We start from the raw sequence: 27,062 nt of genomic DNA, 5'->3' as shown, positions 1-27,062 counted from the left end.
AATAGTGGTTCCAACAATGTTGTATGGTTGCGAGGCATGGGCTATGGATAGGGTTGTGCACAGGAGGGTGGATGTGCTGGAAATGAGATGTTTGAGGACAATATGTGGTGTGAGGTGGTTTGATCGAGTAAGCAATGTAAGGGTAAGAGATGTATGGAAATAAAAAGAGTGTGATAAAGAGAGCAGAAGAGGGTGTTTTGAAATGGTTTGGTCACATGGAGAGAATGAGTGAGGAAAGATTGACCAAGAGGATATGTCAGAGGTGGAGGGAACGAGGAGAAGTGGGAGACCAAATTGGAGGTGGAAAGATGGAGTGAAAAAGATTTTGAGTGATCGGGGCCTGAACATGCAGGAGGGTGAAAGGCGGGCAAGGAATAGAGTGAATTGGAACGATGTGGTATACCGGGGTCAACGTGCTGTCAATGGATTGAACCAGGGCATGTGAAGCGTCTGGGGTAAACCGTGGAAAGTTCTGTGGGGCCTGGATGTGGAAAGGGAGCTGTGGTTTCAGTGCATTATTACATGACAGCTAGAGACCGAGTGTTAACGAATGGGGCCTTTGTTGTCTTTTCCTAGTGCTACCTCGCACACATGAGGGGGTAGGGGGTTGTTATTCCATGTGTGGCAGGGTGGCGATGGGAATAGATAAAGGCAGACAGTATGAGTTATGTACATTTGTATATATGTATATGTCTGTGTGTGTATATATATGTGTACATTGAGATGTATAGGTATGTATATTTGCGTGTGTGGACGTGTATGTATATACATGTGTATGTGGGTGGGTTGGGCCATTCTTTCGTCTGTTTCCTTGTGCTACCTCGCTAACGTGGGAGACAGCGACAAAGCAAAATGAATAAATATATAAATAAAGAGCTATTCACAAAAATTTATTTTTCCGTAATGGCGTCCTGGATCCAGACAATGATTCGGATCACTCCCAAAATCTAATCAATTGGCCCTTGTGTCATTTCTGACTTTCCCTGAAAATTTTATCAAAATTTGTTCATAACTTTTGTTGAAAGTTGCTCACAGACAAACAAGCAAATGCCGGTAAAAACTCCTTGGCAGAGTTAATAAGAATAGAAAATATTGGTTCCATATGTTTGGATAAGGACTTAATTTCAGTGCTTACCATAGGTGCTATTTCCCCTTGATATGCCCCTGTTCGAATCCTGTGGGGGTCTTTTTCGTCTTGTGTTGTTAGTATTTTCCTAGGTGTGCATCTCCAGAATAATGTAGTTTCATATGCATTCTATACCTCCTCAGGACTGAGGCGCTCATCAGCTACAAGTTTCGCAAATTCATCCACATGCTCAGTAGCTCCTTCGTGGTTTGTAGACCTGCTTTTCTTCGCACACTTTATTCATGGAAATTCCGTGACGTTTCTTGACTCGTTGAAGCCATCCTTCGCTATAGTCATGCTCATGTTGTAATTTAAGTCCTTTATGGAACAACTTATTCTGGTCCATTATCATGCTACCTGACAAGCCCACTCCTTCACTCTGACACTGTTGAAACCATTCCATCATCACTCGATCATGCTTAGTACTTGTACCATCTTTTATAGTTTTTCTAATTGTTGTTGCTTGTTTCTTGGAATTGCTTATTTCCAAATAGGTAGTACCAGATGCTGAGAAAAAAAAGAAGTGGCCTTCACTTACATCCACTAACTGTTGTTTATAGTACACTGAAACAAGATTTCCTATTCACAGCAGGCCTTCCAGACCTTTCCATGGTTTCCCCTTAATGCTTCATATGCCCTGGTTCAGTTTTTTGAAAGCATGTTGCCCTCTGTGTAGCACATTGCATCAAAGTACTCTAACTTGTGGGTGCCTTGCACCTTCCTGCATGTTCAGGCCCCAACCCCTCAAAATCTGTTACACCATCCATCTGTCTTCAGTTTAGTCTTCCCCTCCTCCTTGTGCCCTGCACATATGACATACATACCTCTTATTCATCCTTATCCCTTTCATCCTATCCATATGGCCAAACCATTTCAGCACACCTTCAGCTCTCAAAACCATTCTCTATTTACTGCCAGACTTCTCTTTTACCCTGTCATGCCTTACTTGATCAGTCCTCTTCACACCACATATTGTATCAATGATTTCCATTCTTCCACAAATAATCAAATGCTCTCATATACTAACAACTCAACGCAGCATTCCTTCAAATCCTTCATTTCTGTTCCTTAAGTGAGATAACACTTAATCTGCATCTCATCTCAATGCAGCTTCCTCAGTAAACTTCCTTTTGGACAGGATGTTTCAGTCAGGTGGATGAAATCTGGTTAAATTTAATGCCTCCAAGACCCAGTTTTTACTCATCTTTTCATCAAAAATTCCCCACAACTTTCCTCTCTCTTTGAAGGTTTTGTAATTCCACCTCTTGACTCGGTGAACATACTTGGCATTACTGTAACATCCACTCTTGGTAACCCCACATTATGGAAATGGCTATATTTACCTCTAAGAAACTGGTATTCTTGTTTAGATGTCCAATTTGTTTTCTTCCAAAATAGTTGCTCTGTTTATATGAAGTATTGACCCATCATTGTTTAGAGTACTGCTCTCATATTTAGGATGGTTGTAGCTCTGTATCCTTGCTTTACAGATCGAGTCAAAAGTGGTCAGACCTATAAACTTTTTCAGGCTAACTTTAAATCTTGGTCCATATGCCCTATGCCACAATGTTGGTTCACTGGCTGTTTGTGTGCCCTACCACTAGCTAGACCACACGATACTCAGCAAGCTGCTGTCGCATGATTACCTTGTGGCAGTTGTCAACTCAGTGGTTGGCCATTTTGATAATTGTTACTTTCCTTACACCCTGAAGTTTTGAAACTGTTTACCCTCTCATGTCTTCCCAATAACTATAACTTAGCACATTTTAAAAGAGGTTTGTCATTTCCTCCAAAATTTGTAAATGCTTTCCCTTGTTTCCCCTTTTCCCTTACATTAACCTCTCTATTTCAATTAAGGCCCAGCCTTGTTGTGGGCTTTTTTCGTGACTGGAGCCTCCAACAGTAAAAAGAAAATAAAAGAACCCAAAATCTGTGTAATTCATAGATGTTATTTATGCACTTATCAAACATTCCACGTGAAGGATGATGAGTGGCTCTGCACTTGGTGTGGAAAGCTGCCAGTATGATACTACAAAGTTTGTAGTTCAGATCATTTTCATTTGTAAAATTTCCCCTTATTTTTCTGTTTTTTCCCAGTGTTGCTTTTGTAGAAAGGGGATTTTCATTAGATCACTAGTCTTGATATGGTATTTTTCTTTTTGTGTTTCATACCTTTCTGTTATGAATGACTTCTTTTTTTTCACGAATTCATTCTTTCTTTATCTGAAGTTGAGAACTGGTTGGCTTTTGGTTATATAGCTATGCCCATTTACCTTAGAATAGTGGATACTTGGTAAAGAGAAACTTTCATCATTATGGATGGGGTTGTTAGGGAGGTAAATGCAAGAGTCTTGGAAAGAGGGGCAAGTATGAAGTCTGTTGGGGATGAGAGAGCTTGGGAAGTGAGTCAGTTGTTGTTCGCTGATGATACAGCGCTGGTGGCGGATTCATGTGAGAAACTGCAGAAGCTGGTGACGGAGTTTGGTAAAGTGTGTGGAAGAAGAAAGTTAAGAGTAAATGTGAATAAGAGCAAGGTTATTAGGTACAGTAGGGTTGAGGGTCAAGTCAATTGGGAGGTGAGTTTGAATGGTGAAAAACTGGAGGAAGTGAAGTGTTTTAGATATCTGGGAGTGGATCTGTCAGCGGATGGAACCATGGAAGCGGAAGTGGATCATAGGGTGGGGGAGGGGGCGAAAATTTTGGGAGCCTTGAAAAATGTGTGGAAGTCGAGAACATTATCCCGGAAAGCAAAAATGGGTATGTTTGAAGGAATAGTAGTTCCAACAATGTTGTATGGTTGCGAGGCGTGGGCTATGGATAGAGTTGTGCGCAGGAGGATGGATGTGCTGGAAATGAGATGTTTGAGGACAATGTGTGGTGTGAGGTGGTTTGATCGAGTAAGTAACGTAAGGGTAAGAGAGATGTGTGGAAATAAAAAGAGCGTGGTTGAGAGAGCAGAAGAGGGTGTTTTAAAATGGTTTGGGCACATGGAGAGAATGAGTGAGGAAAGATTGACCAAGAGGATATATGTGTCGGAGGTGGAGGGAACGAGGAGAAGAGGGAGACCAAATTGGAGGTGGAAAGATGGAGTGAAAAAGATTTTGTGTGATCGGGGCCTGAACATGCAGGAGGGTGAAAGGAGGGCAAGGAATAGAGTGAATTGGAGCGATGTGGTATACAGGGGTTGACGTGCTGTCAGTGGATTGAATCAAGGCATGTGAAGCGTCTGGGGTAAACCATGGAAAGCTGTGTAGGTATGTATATTTGTGTGTGTGGACGTGTGTATGTACATGTGTATGGGGGGGGTTGGGGAATTTCTTTCGTCTGTTTCCTTGCGCTACCTCGCAAACGCGGGAAACAGCGACAAAGTATAAAAAAAAAAAAAAAAAAAAAAAAAAAAAAAACATCTGGTGACTATAAAGAATTCTCCACTCATTATTTTTAGTTTTAGCAGCATTTTTATAAATCAAGCTGTTTACTGTCTTACATGTTCACTACAGAAAAGTGCCTTTGAAAAAATAAATGTACACATTTGGACAGTTTGTGAGATTGTGAACTGTGCTATACCTCCTGCTCCTGTTTATGTTGTTGTATGATTTTGTATTGAAAGTACTTGATCTGACAGATTTTTTGTATCAAAATTTGAATGGGGTGCCAAGTTCAAGTTCTGACAGCTATGTATATCTATATTTTGCAGAAGTTCTGATACCAGTAGTTCACCAAGTAGCACTCCAGAGGTGAGTCGATCACCTTCAACATCCAGTGGCCTTCATGACTGCTCAGAAACCAGTCCTAATGACTTCCTTTCAAAGATTGACTCTAACATCACTCTCATGAAATCCAGTATTGAGAGAATGGAGACTCATGCATAGTAAGTTGGTGGAACCTTAACATAGCATATCAGTGCTGTTGCATAGAGAGGAGAAATATATCTTTAGGCTTACACCTGTGTCCATTAGCAGAGTATATTTTCTTCATTTTTTTTTTTTTTTTTTTTTTTTTTTTTTTGACATTTACCCATGGAGGTATGTAATGGCTAATAACATTTTGTTTACTTTATCTCACAGATAAGGGTGCTGATAAGTCTTTTTTTTTTTATCCTTTATTAATTTTATATTCAAATGGACATTACTGTTGGTTTGTGTCCAGCGGGTGATTGTAAATTTAACCATGTAGGATTTTCTGTAACAAGATACTATTGTATGGTATTATGCCTTGAATGTTTAGAATTTTGGTAATGGAAATGATACTACAGTTAGATAGGATATACTATTTTTGTGTATAGAATTTAGGTACAGAATATGCATATTTTAGATATTTCGGTAGATAATCAACATGTGCCATAGACATGGATATCATACTGCAAGACAGTATGTGCACATGCACAATATATACAGATGTATGGTGATATGGAGTTTCCCATCTGTTGCAAGAGCATTTATCAGTTCAACGAATTTTTGGATTAAGACAGCATAGGTGTCACTTCATTATACTTTCTTCTAAGATTTCTAAGATTTTCAGTTCAGTAAGTTATTTGCTACTGAGCCAGAAAGTTGATGGCTAAGTCTCATATTTTTTACCTGATAACTCAAAGTGGCATTTTCAGTGGCACTAAATATGATTCTGTGAATTTCCCATGAGTGACTCATGGCTGACTGCTCTGTATCTTGATCAGCCTTTTTATTGCAGTAATTCAGAAACTTTTGCAAGAAGTAAGGAACAAGTAAAGTGATTTAGAAATTTATTGTGGTTTGGAAAACTTTTCAAGAAGCTATATGCTTTTGCATGGTAACATTATATGCTACTGGTTCTGCATGTGCATATATTGTCATTATGGGCTTAGTAGTACTTACAACAATGAAATGAGTTGTTTAATTGAAATGTTCAAGTAGTGCATAGTTGAAAGACCATTCCTGGGAGCTTTCTTTTTATGTCAAGCATGCTGAATAGTTTCTTTAAGATTTCTTAAATGCATTGAAAAAGAAAAAAGATATATCAGTTTGACATTGTTGTAAACAACTGGTGACAATATGACACTCGCTAGTAAAGGATAGTGAATCCCTAATTATTTATGATTATAACAAGATAATCACTCAGAAGTGAGCTGTGTGGTTGGTATAAGTTAATTTTGCCAACCCATGCATAATTAACTTAGAAATTAATTTCTATTTGTGAGGGCTGAAATCAATTTCCATTTGCGAGGTGTGATTTATTTTCTATAAATCCCCTCCCTTACCCATTTTTTTTCAAAGTATGTTCCAAAAATCATTTATTCTCTGATTTAGTTTTGAAATGTGCAAACACTGAAAAAAATCCCCACACAAAGTATATTATTTCAAATGTTAACACAGTAAACCCTTGATTTAACTGACTAATATGGGGAAGGGGTGTCCATTAACGCCGAAAGTCCTTTAAATCAAAATTAACTTATGGGCCATTTCTTAATGCAGTATACAGTAATACAATGTACAGTTCACATGCTTTCTTTTAACTCCTCTATCACTTGATGCCATTTTGAAGAATTATTGAGTAAATAAAGTCACAATTCTCAGTATACAACCTGACTGCATGATAGCTTAAGGTAGACTGAGACCAAAACAAAGCGAGTATACCTCATGCTACCAAAAACAAGTGCAATATGAAATGTACATGGTGTGATATTTGAGAGTTTTTTTATTTTTTTTTCTTATTTTATTATTAATGTATAATTATTTGCCACCTCGCAAACGCGGGAGACAGCGACAAAGTATAAAAAAAAAAAAAAAAAAAAAAATTATTTGCCAAGTCCATTAAATCCAAAATCCAATATATTGGAGACTGTTAAATCAAGGGTTTACTGTATTTTAGAAAATATTGTATAATGAAATATGCAGTCACTACGAATCTAAATTATCTCAATGAATACAAGAATGATTGTAAAAAAATAGAAAAATTAACTTATATGAACTTTACAATTTAGAAGCCATTAGAAATAACTGAGAAAGAGGACAGCTTAAAGAATTAAGTAAATCCTATTATGTCATTATTTATGAGAGGTTATCATTTATTCTTTCCATTATCCCATGATGATACTGTCAGTCTTTGCCTTTCATACCTGCTTGTCCCTTTATTATCATATCAGCAAGTTCATTACTATATCAAGAAAACTTTAGGAGTACTGTTACATGTTTTTTTTGTTCATCATTTGTATAGCTAGTAGCATTTTTATCAGCAAAAGGAAATGGTTGTGCAGCTGCAGTAAGAGGTGAAGAGGTCTACCTTTTAACATCAGCTGGATTATCGTCGTCAGAGCTTGTAGAATTATAAAGTATTATCTTATTTAAGTGTCTTTATAATTATTACTGTCATTTTGATCATTACTTGGCCTGCTGAGAGTGAAAAAAATAGTTGAAAGGCAGACATGAACCAGATACTTGCATCTCCTTCAAGTGAAGCTTTGCTTTGATTTCATCTGTTTGACTACCTAAATCAGTATCTCTCCCTATTAGGTGAAGTTTTATCTTTATTTTTGTGTCTGCATAGTTGTCACTATCATATTCATCATCACCAAGCATATAGATAAAAGAAGTGGAAAAGCAAGCAAAATTAAGGCAGATGCTTGCACCTCCTCAAAGAAATGCCTTGCCATGCTGTCGTCTGTTGATGTAGATAAGAGCTTGTAATGCCATCTATTAAGAGAAATGGCACCTATTATACTCTTGTCTCCTGGGAATGATAGAAAACAAATCTGAAACCCCACAAGGTATCTGGTGATAATTTTTCAAACATAAGGGACCCATATTAATTTGGGGTAATGATTATTGTCACAAAATCTCAACCTAAGTATACACAAGGTGGTAAGGGAAGAGGTTAAGCATATAGGAATAATCTTACCCATTCACTCAGAGGATTTTAGCCTTTGAGGGATCTTTAACACATCAATATTCATTCCAGTCTAGATTGTGTTCATCAGGCAGATGTAACATATCATTGACATTTCTCAAGATCATATTTTTTTTTCATAGGTGATTTGATATCGTTAGCATTCTTAAGAAAGGAATTGACATCAAGGTCAGCTGCTTTGAGGTTTTCACTGAAAAGCATTATGTTATAGGAATGTAATGCGAGATTTGAACCATATTGTCCAAAATTTAGGGCTGAGATGTATTGTGCTTGAAATTCACATGAAGCTGTCAGTTTTCTAGACTTTCAAAGTAAAACTTTAATGTCACAGTCAGAAAAAGAGCCATCCCTAAGAAAAATGAGAAGTAGAACTTTTACCAAATATCATCAAAGTACAATGAAACCTCTGTTGTCTGATGTGCTTGGGGAATTCATGATTTTGGAGAACAAAATTTCTGATTATTCAAAGGTCTGGAGGGCCTGGATGTGGAAAGGGAGCTGTGGTTTCGGTGCATTACACATGACAACTAGAGAATGAGTGTGAGCAGATGTGGCCGTTCTTCATCTGTTTCCTGGCACTATCTTGCTGATGCAGGGGAGTGACAATGCTATTTACTGTGGGGCAGGGTGGTGCCAGGAATGGATGAAGATGAGCAAGTATGAATATGTACCTGTCTATATATGTATGTGTATATGTTATGTATATGTGTGTGTATGGGCGTTTATTTATGTGTGTATATGAGTGTGTGGGCCGTTCTTCGTATATTTCTTGGCTCTTCTTTGATGATGCAGGAAATGGCAATCAAGTATAATAAATGAATGTAAATATGTGTGTGTGAGTGTATGTATGTATATATGGGTCTTTCCTGGTGCTTTCTCAGTGACGCAGGAACCAGCAATCAGGAATAATGAAATGAAAATTACAATTCAGAAATGGTAATGTTTTGAAATATTTTTCTTAAAGTAAATATTGATATAAGGAAGCAAATGCCTCAATCTTCTGCTGCTTGAGGATGTCGTAAATAGTCGTCATTCCAACGTTAAAGTCATCCAGAAGTGCTGCCTTGGACTCGCCTTAGCCAACTGCTTGCACTACTCCCATTTCTTTTTGAGGTTAAAACGATCTTCTTGTGCTTCATGCAAGACGTAGATGGTTTCGTTAAGCTGTTAGGCAATTGCTTACGGTGCTTGAACATTGTCTGCAATAGTTATACAGGGTACACTGAATCCACAAACTTGAAAGACCAGCACAGAACACAGTGCCAGAAATTGCTTATGAAATGATAAACAATCACCAGCAGCACAAAACACAGGTGTGAGTATACTTATGGCTTTGGCTTAATGCATGTGTGATTTGAAATATTTCTACATATCTCTTTTCATTTTTTTTAGTTTTTTTTGATAATCAAGTGACCCCAACTGAAATTGAAAATTGAAATAGGGATAACAGAGGCTTTAGTGTTGCTAGATCCCAAAATTTGGTAATTAAGGCTTGATTATTAGTTAATGAAGCGTCTGGGGTAAACCATGGAAAGCTGTGTAGGTATGTATATTTGCGTGTGTGGACATATGTATATACATGTGTATGGGGGTGGGTTGGGCCATTTCTTTCGTCTGTTTCCTTGCGCTACCTCGCAAACGCGGGAGACAGCGACAAAGCAAAAAAAAAAAAAAAAAAAGTAGTTAATGAACAAGCATCTTTTTTTTTTTTTTAATGAACAAGCAAATAGCTGTATTGTTAGATATTGGAAAGAGCAGGAAAATTGTTTGTTTATTCCATATCTTGAGAGAGCATTTCTTTCCACAACTCTCTTTAGCATCAAGTGATTGATTTTAAAGTAATTCATTCCATGTAGCTCCCAGTACCGTTGCCGATTTCACCCTGTGCAGTTGGGGGAAAAAAAATTATATCCTTATTCACCTACATCCCAACTTGACAGGGTGAAGTTCTTGGAATCCTTATGGAAGTTGAGTTGTCATAAGTACGTCAGTTGAAACCCTTCATATAAGGTTGGGGGATGTTATATTCATGAGTAACGTTCTTTCCATATCTAGCTCTTACGAATGGAATATACGTGGAACAGTTTAAGAGCATATCTTTTCCTTTCATCATTTATTTTAGATGATGTTTAATAATGTCTTTCATATTGGAAGCATATGTTAAGTCAACTAAATCATGCCTGTCACATATATATTGTCAGGTAGATGAAATGTGCCAAGAATTGATACTTATTGCTGCATGATTCAGAGTGGAATGCTTTTCATCAGTATTCTCTTATCTAATTTATAAACAGATGATATTGTGGATATTCACTGAAATAATGGTGCAAATAGGTGGTAAAGATGGAACAGCTCTTGAGCACTGGAGTATTAATGCTGGCAAGGAAAACTTTCAATTGTCCTCTAAATGAAATGGCAAATTGTATTTTTTCTTCTTTGTTATCTTTACGAGGTTTTTACCTCACTCATGAACTAGTCATTATGTATATACTTACAAAAATCAAAGAGAATATATATGAGAGGTATAGATCAAACTAAGGAACCCTCACCAATGCTGCCATAATACAACAACATTGCTTTCTAGCTTTCTCTCATTCGCTTTGTACCAACAGTTTTCTCTATTATTTTCTTGAATATGTAAAGAGTTATTACTTTATTTTTTAGATAACAATCCACTGAGGAAAATTGTGTGAAGAAGATATACAAAAAGCATGATTTACCATATATACCACAAATAGGTTGAGAATTCTGCTTGCTAGCATTTGCACTTCTGTACTCAATAGCCTGTTCCACCTCAACCACTTATTTTTGCCATTGTTTTTGTGAATATCTACACTGTTATTGGTTCATGAGATAGATAAGTACATATTAAAGAGAACTGAAAAATATATAGTAAGATATGAATAAGAGGTGATTATGTACTGTCATTGGGCTGAACTAGGGCACATGAGCAGTCAGAGGAAACCATGAAAATATCTTTAGGGCCTTGTTGTAGATTGGGGGTTCTTGTTTCACTGTATTATACGTGACAGCTAGAGTGTGGATGTTAGCAAATGAGGCTTTTTCTCTCTGTTTATGGCATTACCTTTGCTGACACCGGAAATAGGGAATGTGTTTGAAAAAAATTAGTTATTTTATGAGAGCATGTTGAACGATTTACCAAGGATGTATAGCATTAGCTTTTATAGCTAGTGCTAAGTGCTTTCAGAGAATTTCTTGCTTCAGGGGAGTCCATCATGTCCTTCCTGCTAAGTGTAGTGCAGCCTTAGGGCTGCAGAAGCCTCTGGATTTTGTAAAATGGGTCTTGAGGTTATACAATAACAAAAATAGAGATGTATATATTCAATTTCTAAAAGTTGGAACAGAAGCAGCTGAGGAAGGAATGCTCATCCTCATGAAAGGCTCAGATTGAAGTGTCTGAACTTGTATGGATATAGCCAAGATAAGAAGGGAGAGATAAGGAGTAAGTTTGATAAGAGGAGCCTGGATGCTCTACCTCTTGAGTGAAACAAAGCTCAAGCATTAGGGGGAAGAATGGTTTGGCAATGTCTTAAAAGTAAAATCAGGATTGATTGTGAGGGTGAGAGCTGAAGTATAGTCATTAGAATGGGTGAAAGAGTGTGAGAAGGTGAGCCTTATACTTATGCATGTTGAAGCAACAGGAGGGAGGAAGAGAGGTGAATGTTTTGGGGGGAGCAAGTTTCTTACTTAATTTTATGTTATGCACTTAGGTCGCTCTATCCCTACATCTCATAAATAACTGTCCATTGTTCACTTTATTGATCTCTTTTAAAAACTTAAAGGTTGTCATCAGGTAACCATTCACTCTTCTCTCTCTTCCAAAATGGGTATATTTGATCCTCCAGTCTTTTCCTATAGCTTTACTCTCTTAATTCTGTTACCCAGCTTTGTTCCTCTTTCCTGGACCTTCTTTGTGACTTTTTTTGCTTCAGGTATTATGACCAAACCTGAGAAACTTATTTTAGTTGTAGCCTTATCTAGGATGTGAATAGCTTGCTAAATATTTCCTCATCCATATACATGAAAGCTATTCTGATATTTGCCTGCCGACAGTTTGTCTCCTTAACTATTCTCCTAACATGGGACTCGGACAACAGGTTAGGGATGAGGTCTACTCAATTCCTCCTCATGTATAAATCCTAAAGCTTCTAATTTCATTCTAGGTTTTAATCATTATGAGGCTGCCTTTTGTTTTGTCCCATCGTCACTTCTTTAAGTTTGATAGGGTTGATTTTCAACAACCACATATCAAACTTACTTAGGAGCATATCAGGTCCCCTTGTGAGCTGATGTAATCCTCCTAATTGTTCACTGCCCTCATAACCTTTGCATCATCTGCAAACATATTTAGATAGGATATCCTCCCTCTATACAAGTCATGAATATTGATCAAGAAGAGTAATAGGTGCGAGTAGAAAGAGGGGAGGGTAAGTGGTTTCGTGTGAAAATGGGTTTGCAGCAGAGATGTTTGATATCACCATGTCTGATGAGGGAACTGAATGTAATGGCCTTGGAGAGAGAAGCAGGTCTACAGCCTGTTAGGGATGGGGGTCCCCGGTAGGTGAGTCAGTTGTTTCCTGATGGCACTGCACTGGTGGCAGATCAGAGTGAGAAACTAGTAGAAGTTGTTGTCTGAGTTTGGGAGTGTGTGTGAAAGGAGGAAGTTGAGAGTGAAAGTGATTTTAAGTAAGGTTAAAAGTTTAGCTGTAGAAAGAGACAGGATGGCTGGAGTGAGTTTGAATGGAGAAAAAATGGGGAAAGTGGGTTGTTTTAGGTACCTGGGAATGAACATGGCAGCAAGCAATATAGAAAATAGAAGCTGAAATAATCCTTACGGTGGGTGAAGAAGCAAAGGTCCTGGATGGATTGAGGAGTGCATGTGAAGGGAGGTCACTTTCTGCAAGGGCAAAGATGAGTGTGTTTGATGGTTTAGTAGGCCCCCTGGTGTAGCTTGGATAGAGGTGTGGCACCTGTTAAAAAGTACAGAAAAGGTTGGATGTTTTGGAAATGAAATTACATTTGAGGACAGTATGTAGTGTGAGGAGGATTTATTGAATAAGAAATCATTGGGTAAGAGAAAGGTATGATGATAGAAGTAGTATAAGTGAGGGAGCTGAAGAAGGTGTCCAGTAATGGATTGGACACTTGGAGAGGACCTGTGAGGAAAGGATACCCAAGAAGGTATGTATATAAGAAGTGCATGGAACAAGAAAAAGGGAAAACTAAGGAGATGAAATAATTGAGAGAAAGACAATGTGTTTGTAGTCTAGATATGCAGAAGGATGAGATATGTAAGGGATAGAGTGAATTGGAGCAGTGTGTTGTACAGAGACTGATATTTTGCTGGTAGGCTGAACTAGGGCATATGAAGAAATCACAAGAAACCACGGAAAGATTTGTGGTGCCTGATTGTGATTAAGAGGCTCAGGTTTTGATGCATTATATATGACAGCTAGAGTAGATTTGAATGAATGAGGCTATTTCATCAGTTGTCCTCGTGTTACCATGTTAGTATGGAAAATAGTGAAGAGGTATAAAAGAGAGATATTTTTTTCATACTCAATGTTTCTTTTGTTAGCTTGGTGGCACTGGGAACTGAAAAAGAAAGGTTGCTTCTGCTCACATCCATTTCTATAACTGTCATGTGTAATTCACTGAAACCACAGCTCCTCATCCACAACCAGGCCCCACAGATCTTAGCATGGTTTACTCCAGACATTTCACAGTCCCTAGGCCAGTTCATTGACAACATGTTGACTTAAGTATACCACATCATTCCAGTTTACTTCATCCCTTGCATGCCTTTCACCCTCCTGCATAATCAGGCCCTGATTGCTCAAAATCTTGTTCACCATCCTTTCATTTCCAATTTGATCTCCCTTTTTTCCTTGTTCCCTCCAATTCTGACACATGTATCCTCTTGGTCAACTTTTCTTCATTCATTCTCTCCATATGTTCAAACCATTTCAGCACACTGTCTTTAGCTCTATGTTTCATTCTTTTTATTACCTTGCCTTTCTCTTACCCTTTCATTACGTAGTCAGTCAAACCATCTCACACCATGTATGATCCTCAGACATTTGATTTCCAACATGCTCACCCTTCTTCACACTTCCTCATCTGTAGCCCATGCATTATATCCATATAATATTCTTAGGACCACTATTCCTTCAAACATGCCCATTACCCTCCCATATAACATTCTCTCTTTCCACACATTCTTAGGCCTTTCCAGAACATACACTCCCTCACCCACCCTATGAATCGCTTCCACTTCCATGATTCCATTAGCTGCTATGTCCACTCCCAGGTATCTAGAACACTTCACTTCCTTCAACTTTTCTCCATTCCAAACTCACACCCCATCATACCTTTCCTCAACCCAGTTAAGTCTTGCTTTTTCATTTGCTCTCAACTTCCTCCTCTCATATACATTTCCAAACTCTTCAACTTCTGTAATTTCTCTTTCGAATCTGCCACCAGTGTTGTAGCTTAAGCAAACAACAACTGACTCTGGCCATGCCATCTATTCCCTACAGACTGCAAACTCACACCTTCTTCCAAGACTCTCATATTTATCTCCTACTCATACACATGCCTTATGCCCTTGAAAAAAACTTTTTTCCTCTCTGCTTCTAGTAGCTTTCCTCCCACAATGTACATTCTTAAGACCTTCTGCAAGGCTGCTCTATCATCCCTATCATGTGCTTTCTCCAGATCCATAAATGCAACATATAAATCCATCTGTCTCTCTAAGTATTTCTCTCACATTCTTAAGAGCAAACACCTGATCCACACATCCTCTACCACTTCTGAAACTACACTGCTACTCCCCAATCTGATGCTCTGTACATGCCATCACCCTTTCAACCACTACCTCCCTATAGAACATACCAGTTACACTCGTTAAACTTATATACGTAGTGTGAACTTTCACTGATATCCCTCTTGTTTTTATAGAGTGCATTCCATCAGTTCTCAGGCACCTCACCATGATCCATACATTGAAAATCCTTACCAATCAACAGACAACACAGTTACCCACTTTCTTGGTGAATTCAACTGCAGTACCTTACACTCCAGCTGCCTTACCACATTTCATCTTATGTAAGGCTATCACCACTTCTCTCTTCACTAAAGCACTCTCCCTTGACTCTTTCACTTCATGTACCACCACAAACCAAACACACTACATCTCCCGCCTTCATCTAATGTATTCAGCAATCCTTCAAAATTCTCGCTGCATTTCCCCCTCACTTCATCACTGTTTGTTACCACATCCCCTCTTGCCCCCTTTACTGATGTTCCTCTTTGTTTTTTCACATCATTAACCTACATCCAAAGCATCGTATTCTCCTTTAGGTTCACTGATACTCACTCACCTCAATTCTCATTTTCCCACTTTTTCAACCCCTGCACCTCCCTCCTGACCTCTTGTTTCTTTTTCTTATTCATCCCCCCCAATCTTATGCTCTCCTTCCTTGTAAGTACCACCCCAGTGCTGTTTCTCTTTCACCAGCAAATTTTCTTTTTCTTTCCACCACTCACTGCCTTTTCTAGTCTGCCCGCCTCCCACCTTTCACATGCTACATGCATCTGTCACACATGCCAGCACTGTTTCCCTCAGTACCTCCCATCCCTTACCCACTCCCCTCACTTCACTTACTGCCAGCACTGTTTCTCTAAGTACTTCCCATTCCTCACCCTTTCCCCTTGCTTCATTTACTCTCTCCTTTTATCATTCAACACTCAATCTCTTCTGATATAACTTCACAGAAATCCCTTTTCCAAGCTCACTTACTCTGACCACTCTCTTCACACTAATGTTGTTTCCTTTGAAAACCTCTACAAATCTTCACTCTCACGTCCACAAGATTGTAATCAGACATCCCACCAGCTACCCTTCTCAACACATTTCCTCCCAAAAGTCTCTCTTTTACATACCTATTAGTTAGTTTGTAATCCATTAATGCCCACTAAGTATCTCTCCTACTCACAAAAGTATATATGAATATGTCCCTCTTTTTAAACCATGTATGACCAGTCACCAGATCTTTTCAGCACTTAACTCCACAAGCTGTTCAGTTTCCATTCCTAATACTAGATACCGCATGTTCCCTAAGTGTACCTTCAGCTGCCACATTACCCACCTTTGCGTTCAAATCATCCATCATTAAAGCTCGGTCTGTTACAAAATAATTGTGACACACTCACTGAGCTCCTTCCAAAACATTTGCTTTTCATCATTTTTCTTCTCATGGCTAGGTGCGTAAGTACTAATAATAACCCATCTCTTGCCATCCACTTTCATTTTTATCCACATCAATCTAAAATTTACTTCCTGACAGCCTTTCACACACACCCAAAACTCTTGCTTCAGGAGCAATGCTACTCCTTTCTTTGCTCTTGTCGTGTCACCAACTCTTGACTTTACTCCCTAAACATTTCCAAATCATCTTTCCCCTTTACTCTTAAGCTTTGTTTCACTCAGAGCTAGAACATCCAGGTTTCTTTCCTCACACATACTACCTGTCTCTCTTCTCTTCTTATCTTGGTTACATCCATACACATTGAGACACCCCATTCTAAGCCTTCAAGGTGGATGAACACTCCCTGTTTGGCTCCCTCTGTTTCTCCGTTTTGAAATTGAAATATTGAAATGCAAGAATGGGGAGTTTTTCCCAGTGCCTCATTCCCACCCCTTTAAGTTGCCTTCTGCAACATGCAGGGAATACAGAGGTACAATTCTTTCTCTCCTACCCCTAATGTTATTATAATTATTATTATTTTTTTCATACTTGATTTCCATTTCCTATGTTAGCAAGGTAGCACCAGGAACAGATAAAGAAATGCCACGTCCTTTTGCATTATTCTCTAGCTGTCATTTGTAATCCATTGAAACCACAGCTCCCATTCCACGACCAGGCTCCACAGACCTTTCCATGGTTTACCCCAGTTGCTTCATGTACCCTGGTGCAGTCCATTGACAGCATGTCAACCCCAGTGTTCCACATCGTTCCAGTTCACTCTATCCCATGCATGCCTTTTACCCTCCTGCATGTTTAGGCCCCTGATCATTCAAAATTTTTTCCACTCCATCCTTCCATCTCCAGTTTGATCCCCCCCCAATCTCCTTGTGCCCTCCACTTCTGACTCATATCCTCTTTGTCAACCTTTCCTCACTCATTCTCTTCATATGTGCTGGCCATTTCAGGACAATCTCTGTACTTACTCAGCTACATTCTTTTTATTATGACACTTCTGTCTTACTAACTCAATCAAACCACCTCACACCACATACTATCCTCAGATATTTCATTTCCAAAATATCCACCCTTCTCTGCATTTTCCCATCTATACCCCATGCCTTACATCCATATAGTAGTTAGGACCATTATTCCGTCAAACATACCCATTTTTGCCTTCCAATATGACATTATTTTTTTCCCCACATTTTTCAGCACTCCCAGAAACTTTCCCCCTTACCCACCTTGTGACTCACTTCTGCTTCCATGGTTTCATTCATAATCATGTTCACTCCCAAGTATCAAAAATACTTCACTTCCACCAATTTTTCTTCAATCAAACTTACCCCAACTGTCCCTCAAACCTTCAAAACTTAATAACCTTGCTTTTATTCACATTCAACTCAACTGTCTCCTTTCACATGTTCTTCCAAACTTAGGCACCAACTTTTGTAGTTTCTTACTCACATCTGCTACCAGTGCTGTTTCATCAGCAAACAACAGTTTACCAGCTTTCCAGGCTCTCTCATCCCCCATAGATTGCATACCTGCCTCTCTCTCTAAGACTCTTGTATTTGCCTCCCTCACCACCCCATCCATAAACATATTGAACAGCCATAGTTACATCATGCCCTTGCTGCAGACAGTCTTCACTCAGAAGCATTCATTCTCCTTTCTTCCTACTTGTGCACTAGCCTTATACCCTTGATAAAAACTGCTTTCAGCAGCTTTCCTCCCTTACCATATATTCTTAAGACCTTCCACAGAGCTTCTCTGTTAATCCTGTTATATGCTTTCTCCAGATCCATAAATGTCACATACAAATCCATCTGTTTTTCTAAGTATTTCTTGCATGCATTCTTTAAAGCAAACACCAGATCCACACATCCTCTACCACTTCTGAAACCGCACGGATCCTCCCAACTCTAATGCTCTGTACATGCGTTCACCCTCTCAATCAATACCCTCCTGTACAACTTACAAGGTATACTCAACAAACTTATTGTTGTTTCAGCACTTACTTTTATCCCTGTTCCTGTACACAGTGGCACTATACATGCATTCTGCCAACCCTTGTTGTTATTGTTATTACTCTTATTATTGATATTGTTAGGAGGTAGTAAAAGCTTTGCGGAAGATGAAAGCTGGCAAGGCAGCGGGTTTGGATGGTATTGCAGTGGAATTTATTAAAAAAGGGGGTCACTGTGTTGTTGACTGGGTGGTAAGGTTATTTAATGTATGTATGACTCATGGTGAGGTGCCTGAGGATTGGCAGAATGCTTGCATAGTGCCATTGTACAAAGGCAAAGGGGATAAAGGTGAGTGCTCAAATTACAGAGGTATAAGTTTGTTGAGTATTCCTGGGAAATTATGGGAGGGTATTGATTGAGAGGGTGAAGGCATGTACAGAGCATCAGATTGGGGAAGAGCAATGCAATTTCAGAAGTGGTAGAGAATGTGTGGATCAGGTGTTTGCTTTGAAGAATGTATGTGAGAAATACTTAGAAAAGCAAATGGATTTGTATGTAGCATTTATGGATCTGGAGAAGGCATATGATAGAGTTGATAGAAATGCTCTATGGAAGGTATCAAGAATATTTGGTGTGGGAGGCAAGTTGTTAGAAGCAGTGAAGAGGTTTTATCGAGGATGTAAGGCATGTGTACAAGTAGGAAAAGAGGAAAGTGATTGGTTCTCAGTGAATGTAGGTTTGCAGCAGGGGTGTGTGATGTCTCCATGATTGTTTACTTTGTTTATGGATGAGGTTGCTAGGGAGGTGAATGCAAGGGTTTTGGAGAGTGGCAAGTATGCAGTCTGTTGTGGATGAGAGAACTTGGGAAATGAGTCAGTTGTTGTTCACTGATGATGCAGTGCTAGTGGCTGATTCATGTGAGAAACTGCAGAAGCTGGAGACTGAGTTTGGTACAGTGTGTGAAAGAAGAAAGTTAAGAGTAAATGTGAATAAGAGCAAGGTTATTAGGAACAGTAGGGTTGAGGGACAAGTCAATTGGAAGGTAAGTTTGAATGGAGAAAAACTAGAGGAAGTGAAGTGCTTTAGATATCTAGGAGTGGATTTGGCAGCGGATGGAACCATGGAAGCTGAAGCGAGTCATAGGTTGGGGGAGGGGACAAAATTTCTGGGAGCGTTGAAAAATGTGTGGAAGGTGAGAACATTATCTCGGAAAGCAAAAATGGGTATGTTTGAAGGAATAGTGGTTCCGACAATGTTATATGGTTGCGAGGCATGGGCTATAGATAGAGTTGTGCGGAGGAGGGTGGATGTGCTGGAAATGAGATGTTTGATGACAATATGTGGTGTGAGGTGGTTTGACTGAGTAAGTAATGAAAGGGTAAGAGAAATGTGTGGTACTAAAAAGATTGTGGTTGAGAGAGCAGAAGAGGATGTTTTGAAATGGTTTGGTCACATGGAGAGAATGAGTGAGGAAAGATTGACAAAAAGGATGTATGTGTCAGAGGTGGAGGGAACGAGAAGTGGGAGACCAAATTGGAGGTGGAAAGATGGAGTGAAAAAGATTTTGAGTGATCGGGGCTTGAACATGCAGGAGGATGAAAGGCGTGCAAGGAATAGAGTGAAATGGAACGATGTGGTATACTGGGGTCGATGTGCTGTCAATGGATTGAACCAGGGCCTGTGAAGCGTCTGGGGTAAACCTTGGAAAGTTCTGTGGGGCCTGGATGTGGAAAAGGAGGTGTGGTTTCGGTGCATTATACATGACAGCTAGAGACTGAGTGTGAACGAATGTGGCCCTTGTTGTCTTTTCCTAGTGCTACCTCGCACACATGTGGGGAAGGGGGTTGTCATTTCATGTGTGGCGGGGTGGCGATGGGAATGAATAAGGGTAGACAGTATGAATTATGTACATGTGTATATATGTATATGTCTGTGTGTGTATATAAATATATGTATATGTATACGTTGAGATGTATAGGTATGTATATGTGCGTGTGTAGACGTGTATGTATATACATGTGTATGTGGGTGGGTTGGGCCATTCTTGTGTTTGTTTCCTTGCGCTACCTTACTAACGCTGGAGAAAGCAACAAAGTATAATAAACAAATAAAATATTGTTAGTTTCATGTGCTGTTTATATGATCAATCTGTTTTGTCTTCAAAATACCAGAATATCAGCAGATATACCACTGTTGCTGAAGGAAGCCATTCTGTAGCACTTACTGGTGTAAAACTGTCAGGAACGCATATCCATAGGCATCATGTTGTAACTATACATTTTAACAGATTTTTTTTGCTTAAAACATTCCTCAAGAATGCATCTCGTCTATTATAAGTGGTCTTTGTATATCTGTCTATCTATCTATATCTTTGACACTGTCAGGAATGCATATCCATAGGTATTATGTTGTAACTGCATTTTAACAAATTTTTTTTGCATAAGACATTCCTCAAGAATGCATCTTGTCTAAGTGGTCTTTGTGTATCTGTCTGTCTATCTATATCTCTAACACCCATTCCCTGCAGAAACTCAAATCATGGGGTTGCCCATGGCTGTGGAGTCTTCACTAACACTTGTTCTTTCGTGCCTCCTTTACATACATCATTAGACACATTCTTTCTCCTTTTTTCTCCCTTCAGAAACCTTCCACTCTATTTCCCCATCACAGGTGGCTTACCTCTCACACCAACCCTTTTGATCATACTGTTATACACTCTCCTAGTAAATTTCCCCACTTGCATTCTTTCCACATGCCCAAACCACCTTAAAAGTATTGTTTCACCCTCTCCACCACTCCACTGTTCATTCTTTACCATATTGAATCTCTCATACACCCCCTCATTACTTTCTTCATTCCATTTAGTCATTCCACATGCTTATTTCCACGACCTCTGTGGATCGTCCCATATCCATGATCCAGCTGCATAGGAGAACTATGCTGTCCCCTGATCCTTTCTTCACTTCCATGCTTACTCCTCTACCCTTCATTTTTCTATTAAGGGAATCCATGACTCTTCTATCCTGTAGTGCTCTCTCCTTTATCTCTCCTTCCATATTGGCAACCTTACCCAAGATGGCTCCCAAATACTTAAATTCTGTTGCCTCCTCCTGTCTTTCTCCCAGTATATTTATAATAGTTCAGTACAGCTTCTTCTCTCACTCTATAGGCTTTGCAAAATATATACTTTCACTGTTTCCTTTCAGGCACCATTACTTTACTCACATTTACCTTTAATTGCTTATAGTTACACACACTATATAACACAATGATGGCCTTCTGGAACTCCTCTTCACTTTCAACAAACAACATAGTATCATCCACAAACAGGCTTGTCATAAACCATCATACCTCACTTCCACGCTCCATCTGTGTATTTTTTTTATAAAAATCAATGTGCACCACATGCCATTCAGTAGATCATGAACTTTTGAGAATAATCAGGTTCTTTCTGTCGTAAACATACATTAAGTTATTTAGCTATACTTACCTACGTATACAAGTGGGCTCAGGCTTTGTTGCATTATTCATGACAGAGAGTGGATGTAAGTGAATGAGGCCTCAACTTCATCTGTCCCTGGAGTTGCCTTGTTAACACAGGAAATGTCAAATATATATTTACATGAAATTTTTTTTTATTGCTGTTTGCTTTATTACTGTGAGTATTTTGAAGGTTTTTTGAATGTGTATGATGATATAGGGTGTTTTGGTCGAGGTGGTGTGTGAAGTGAGAGGGTCAGGGAGAGTTGTTTGGTAAACAGAGAAGAGGTAGGGAAAGCTTTGCAGAAGATGAAAGCCGACAAGGCGGCAGGTTTGGATGGTATTGCAGTGGAATTTATAAAAAAAAAGGGGATGACTGTGTTGTTGACTGGTTGATAAGGGTATACAATGTATGTATGGTTCATTGTGAAGTGCCTGAGGATTGGCAGAATGCATGCATAGTGCCATTGTACAAAGGCAAAGGGGATAAAGGTGAGTGTTCAGATTACAGAGGTATAATTTCATTAAGTATTCCTGGGAAATTATATGGGAGGGTATTGATTGAGAGGGTAAAGGTATGTATGGAGCATCAGACTAGGGAAGAGCAGTGTGGTTTCAGAAGTGGTAAAGATGTTTGGATCAGGTGTTTGCTTTGAAGAATGTATGTGAGAAATACTTCGAAAAACAGATGGATTTGTATGTAGCTTTTATGGATCTGGAGAAGGCATATGATAGTTGATAGAGATGCTTTGTAGAAGGTATTAAGAGTATATTGTGTGGGAGGTAAGTTGTTAGAAGCAGTGAAAAGTTTTTATCAAGGATGTAAGGCATGTGTACGAGTGGGAAGAGAAGAAAGTAATTGGTTCTCAGTGAATGTCAGGGGTACATGATGTCTTCATGGTTGTTTAATTTGTTTATGGATGGGGTTGTTAGGGAGGTGAATGCAAGAGTTTTGGAGAGAGGGGCAAGTATGCAGTATGTTGTGGATGAGAGGGCTTGGGAAGTAAGTCAGTTGTTGTTCGCTGATGATACAGCGCTGGTGGCTGATTCATGTGAGAAACTGCAGAAGCTGGTGACAGTTTGGTAAAGTGTGTGAAAGAAGAAAGCTGAGAGTAAATGTGAATAAGAGCAATGTGATTAGGTTTAGCAGGGTTGAGGGACAAGTTAATTGGGAGGTAAGTTTAAATGGAGAAAAACTAGAGGAAGTGAAGTGTTTTAGATATCTGGGAGTGGATTTAGCAGTGGATGGAACCATGGATGTGGAAGTGAGTCACAGGATGGGGGAGGGGGCAAAGGTTCTGGGAGCGTTGAAGAATGTGTTGAAGGCGAGAATGTTATCTCAGAGAGCAAAAATAGGTATGTTTGAAGGAATAGTGGTTCCTACCATAGCTCCCTTTCCACATCCAGGCCCCAAAAAACTTCCCATGGTTTACCCCAGATGCTTCACATGCCCTGGTCCAAACCATTGACAGCTCGTTGACCCTTGTATACCACGTCGTTCCAATTCACTCTATTCCTTGCATGCCTTTCACCCTCCTGTATGTTCAGGCCCTGATCGCTCAAAATCTTTTTCACTCCATCCTTCCACCTCCAATTTGGTCTCCCACCTCTCCTTGTTCTCTCCACCTCTGACACATATATCCTTTTTGTCAATCTGTCCTCACTCATTCTCTCCATGTTACCAAACCATTTCAATCCGCCCTCTTCTGCTCTCTCAGCCACACTCTTTTTTTATTACCACGCATCTTTCTTACCCTTTGATTACTTACTCAAACTACCTCACACCACATATTGTCCTCAAACATCTCATTTCCAACACACCCACCCTCCTCCTTGCAACCCTATCAATCGCTCATGCCTCACAACCATATAACATTGTTGGAACCACTATTCCTTCAAACATACCCATTTTTGCTCCCCAAGATAATGTATACGTTGAAATGTATAGGTATGTATATGTGCATGTGTTGGCATTGATGTATATACATGTGTATTTGGGTGGGTTGGGCCATTCTTTCGTCTGTTTCCTTGCACTATCTTGCTAATGCGGGAGACAGCAACTGAGTATGACAAAAATAAGATAATCATTGTTATTATTATTTATCTTTTCATTCATACTTATTTGCCATTTCCCTTACAACCTTGCGGTTGAATCGGGAACACACAAGGAAAAGGTCTCATTTGCTCACATCCATCTAATAGTTGCTTGCAGTGTATTGAAACCACAGACCTTTCCATGGTTTACCACAGCTGCTTCACATACCGTGGTTCAGCCCATTGACAACACATTGTCTACTGTAAACCTGTATATCCATCAATATCTGTGACACCTATTCCCACCTTGAACTCCCTCAAGAGGGTGGCCACAACAATATTCTTCATAAAGAGTGAGCTCCAGGGCTGCCTCTTACCCTTTAATACCTCACCCATAACAGACCACTGGCAGAGGGCAGCTAGTGCAGTGTTTGCAGAGCCTCCTTCCTAATGTTCCTACTGACTGCTACTACTTGGTGCTCCTTTTAGACCACATTACTCCAATTTGCTCTTTCCCTTGAATGCCACACATCCTCTTGTATGTTCAGGCCCAGAGCCTTCAAAGCATCTCTCACTCCATCCTTCCATGTCCTTCCAATTTACATGTATGTATCAAGTTATTACTAGGAGGTTGACAAAGATGTTTTACATGTCAGAAGTGGAGGGAACAAGGAAAAGTGAGAAAATGAGGAGGAATTAGAGGGATGGCCTCAACATGCAAGAAGGTGTGAGATGTGGATTGAATAGAGTGAATTGGAGGGACATGGTATGCAAGGGATGACATGTCAGTGGACTGTACCAGGGCATATGAAATGGTTGGGGAAAGGTCAGTGGAGCATGGCTGTGGGTAGAGGGCTCTGGTTTTGGTGCATCTATGCATGACAGCTAGAGAGTGGATGTAAGCAAAGTAATCCAGTTTTTATATGCTTGTGGCACCACCTCACTATGCAGGAAATGGCATGCATGAAAAAGAAATATGTGTGAACTCAGAACCCTTTATGTAGGGGTTTCTGTAAAATCAAGGCTGCAGTAATATTAGTAGCAGGGAAAGGATGGAATCCTATGGAGTGAGAACATTTTTGCGAGATTGTACTCCATGGATACAATCTTGCCATAGTGACTTTTTGATTGCAGTGTAACTACAAGCAGATGAAGTCTGGTATATTTGCTTTCATGTATGTCAGTATATATACATATAAACAGTTTATGATTTTATTGATAATAAATAAGGGTTTTTCTAGTGTAGTTGGCCGCATTGTGGGTTTAGAAATTTAGAAACTCAGATGATTTTGGTTCACGTAAAGGTTTTAGGCTGAGTGTATTCCTGTTAAATGTGTATAGAGCTGACCACTTTGCTGTAGGTATCAGATGCTACCTCAGAGTGCCAGTTGTATTCATTAGTATCATTACTGGAATTACTTTGGTAACCTCAGGAAAGTACTGAATTTTATTACAGACGAAAATATTCCCATTCACTTTCAAAATGGCATTGTTAAGTGCAGACAGAAACTGGTGGACTTTTATGGTGTATCTCTCAGGGTTTCTTTTTGTTCGAAGGAGTGTGATGTGGATTAATATTTTGGTTTTCAAGAGAACTTTGTTGCAAGCTAGACGATTGTCCCTTTTGAAATGCTTCTTTAGAATTCAGATTCTAACTATTTTCTTTTTGTTTGGATGTAAGGTTTGAGTTGGTGGTTTCTTTACAAAATGAGCTAATTCTTGTATGATTTTATTTGATTTTGAATGGGAAGCATGTTTGCTTAGTATTTTCAGGTTTAGTAGTTTTTGAAAGTTATGAGGTTTATTTATGAGATTACAGTTGAAGTACTTTCATCATTTATATGTTGAAGCATTATCCATGACAACCACAAAGTGGATGAGTGCAAAGATGAGGCAATTGTTCCTTCGTTACTGACTCTACTATGCTGAGGTGGGAGAGGCAATTAGGTGAGAAAAAGATGTGTGATGAGTCAGCATTCTAACTAAGGGGGTTGTAATGTGACATCTCTGTCCCAGTACATGTCCATTTCCCCAAGTTTCAACTGAACCTATGCACTCTGGTTCCTCTAGAAGTTTTTTGTTTAGCATTTCCTGTGTTCCTTTAAACTTGAATATATATTTTTTAAAGATGGAAGCATTTAGATAGTGGTAACACTATTTTTCAGTCCATTATTGTGGTGGCAAGTTACTGTAATTTTTGGATTATTTAGGATTATTGACTTGTTATAGTAATGGAACAAAACTGGACTTAGTAAGCAGGTTAGATACAGAGCAGGTTAGATACAGAGTAACCAAGTGAAAGTAGAATCAAAATAATCAAGCTGGGTGATCACCGCAGAGCAGTTAAGGCAGGTTATGTTATAGAATTGCACACAATATTTCATATTTCTATGATAACATTTGCATTAACTACATGCAGGGAACTTATCGAAAGTATCTGCATATATATTAGGTTTACATTTAAGTTAATAGTGCTATTAGGAAAGTTAAGCAAATGTATAAGTGTATTCTTGTAAAAGGAAGAGGCAGGGTTTACATTGGTGCTAAACGTAGATCTTATGGGTACATAAAAACCGTAGTAGGTACCACTCTCTGTTGTTACTTTGTTTTAGATTTTCTTTCTTTTGGTCTTTTCTTTTGTGTCTTACATGCTTATCATATATACATTTAGATCATAGAAAGTAGCAGATTTCTTTCTCGTTTCCCCCATTTCTGGTCATCACATTCTTTTAGCATGTGGTCTCATTCACAGTTATCATGTCTCTGTATTGTACTAAACTACCCTAGAGATTATCCTCCCGTGTTATATACCACAATTTATCAAGTATTTTCTTCATTTACAAGTTATTTTCTACCCATTCCGTTTTCATCCTTTTTGTTCATCCTCCCTTTTGCTACCCATTCTCAGCATGTTATTATTTTTCTTCCTGTTGTCTGTCATCACTTTTTCTCTTATTTTTGTTTTCTTAGAATTCTCTGACTGTTTTCATGTCTTTTCCTATGTTTATTGTTGTTGTTCTACTGATAATTAGTCATTAACATGGCTCTGCTGAGACATGTGCATATGTTTACATGTGCACAATAAAGTTGTTATATTAAATTTTGTTGAATTTTGTTGCATTTTTAAGAATTGTTTTTCCTTGATTTGTAGTTAATTGTTATTGCATTGTGGGCAGTACTATCCTACAGTGCTTATTTTCAGTAATTGATATGCATGCAACTGTAGTGATAATGAAGTAGACACCTAACTTGTCCAAGTGTACAAACTGTATTGCAGGTTGAGAGAAACTGTGAGTATTTACA

At 39.0% G+C, this 27,062-nt stretch overlaps 1 protein-coding gene across 1 annotated transcript in view; it reads left to right on the top strand.

Annotated features, from left to right (window-relative positions):
- Positions 1 to 27,062, top strand: part of red (LysM peptidoglycan-binding domain-containing protein red) — a 121,747-nt gene that overhangs the window by 14,708 nt on the left and 79,977 nt on the right. The window contains exon 3 of the mRNA XM_071673120.1: positions 4,824 to 4,997. Coding sequence (XP_071529221.1) covers positions 4,824 to 4,997 — 174 coding nt within the window. The remainder of the gene's footprint in view (positions 1 to 4,823; positions 4,998 to 27,062) is intronic.

This window comes from Panulirus ornatus, chromosome 18, assembly GCF_036320965.1.
Source record: "Panulirus ornatus isolate Po-2019 chromosome 18, ASM3632096v1, whole genome shotgun sequence".
NCBI lineage: Eukaryota > Metazoa > Arthropoda > Malacostraca > Decapoda > Palinuridae > Panulirus > Panulirus ornatus.
Note: the sequence above shows the minus strand (reverse complement) of the source record. Positions and strands in the feature narration are given on the sequence as shown.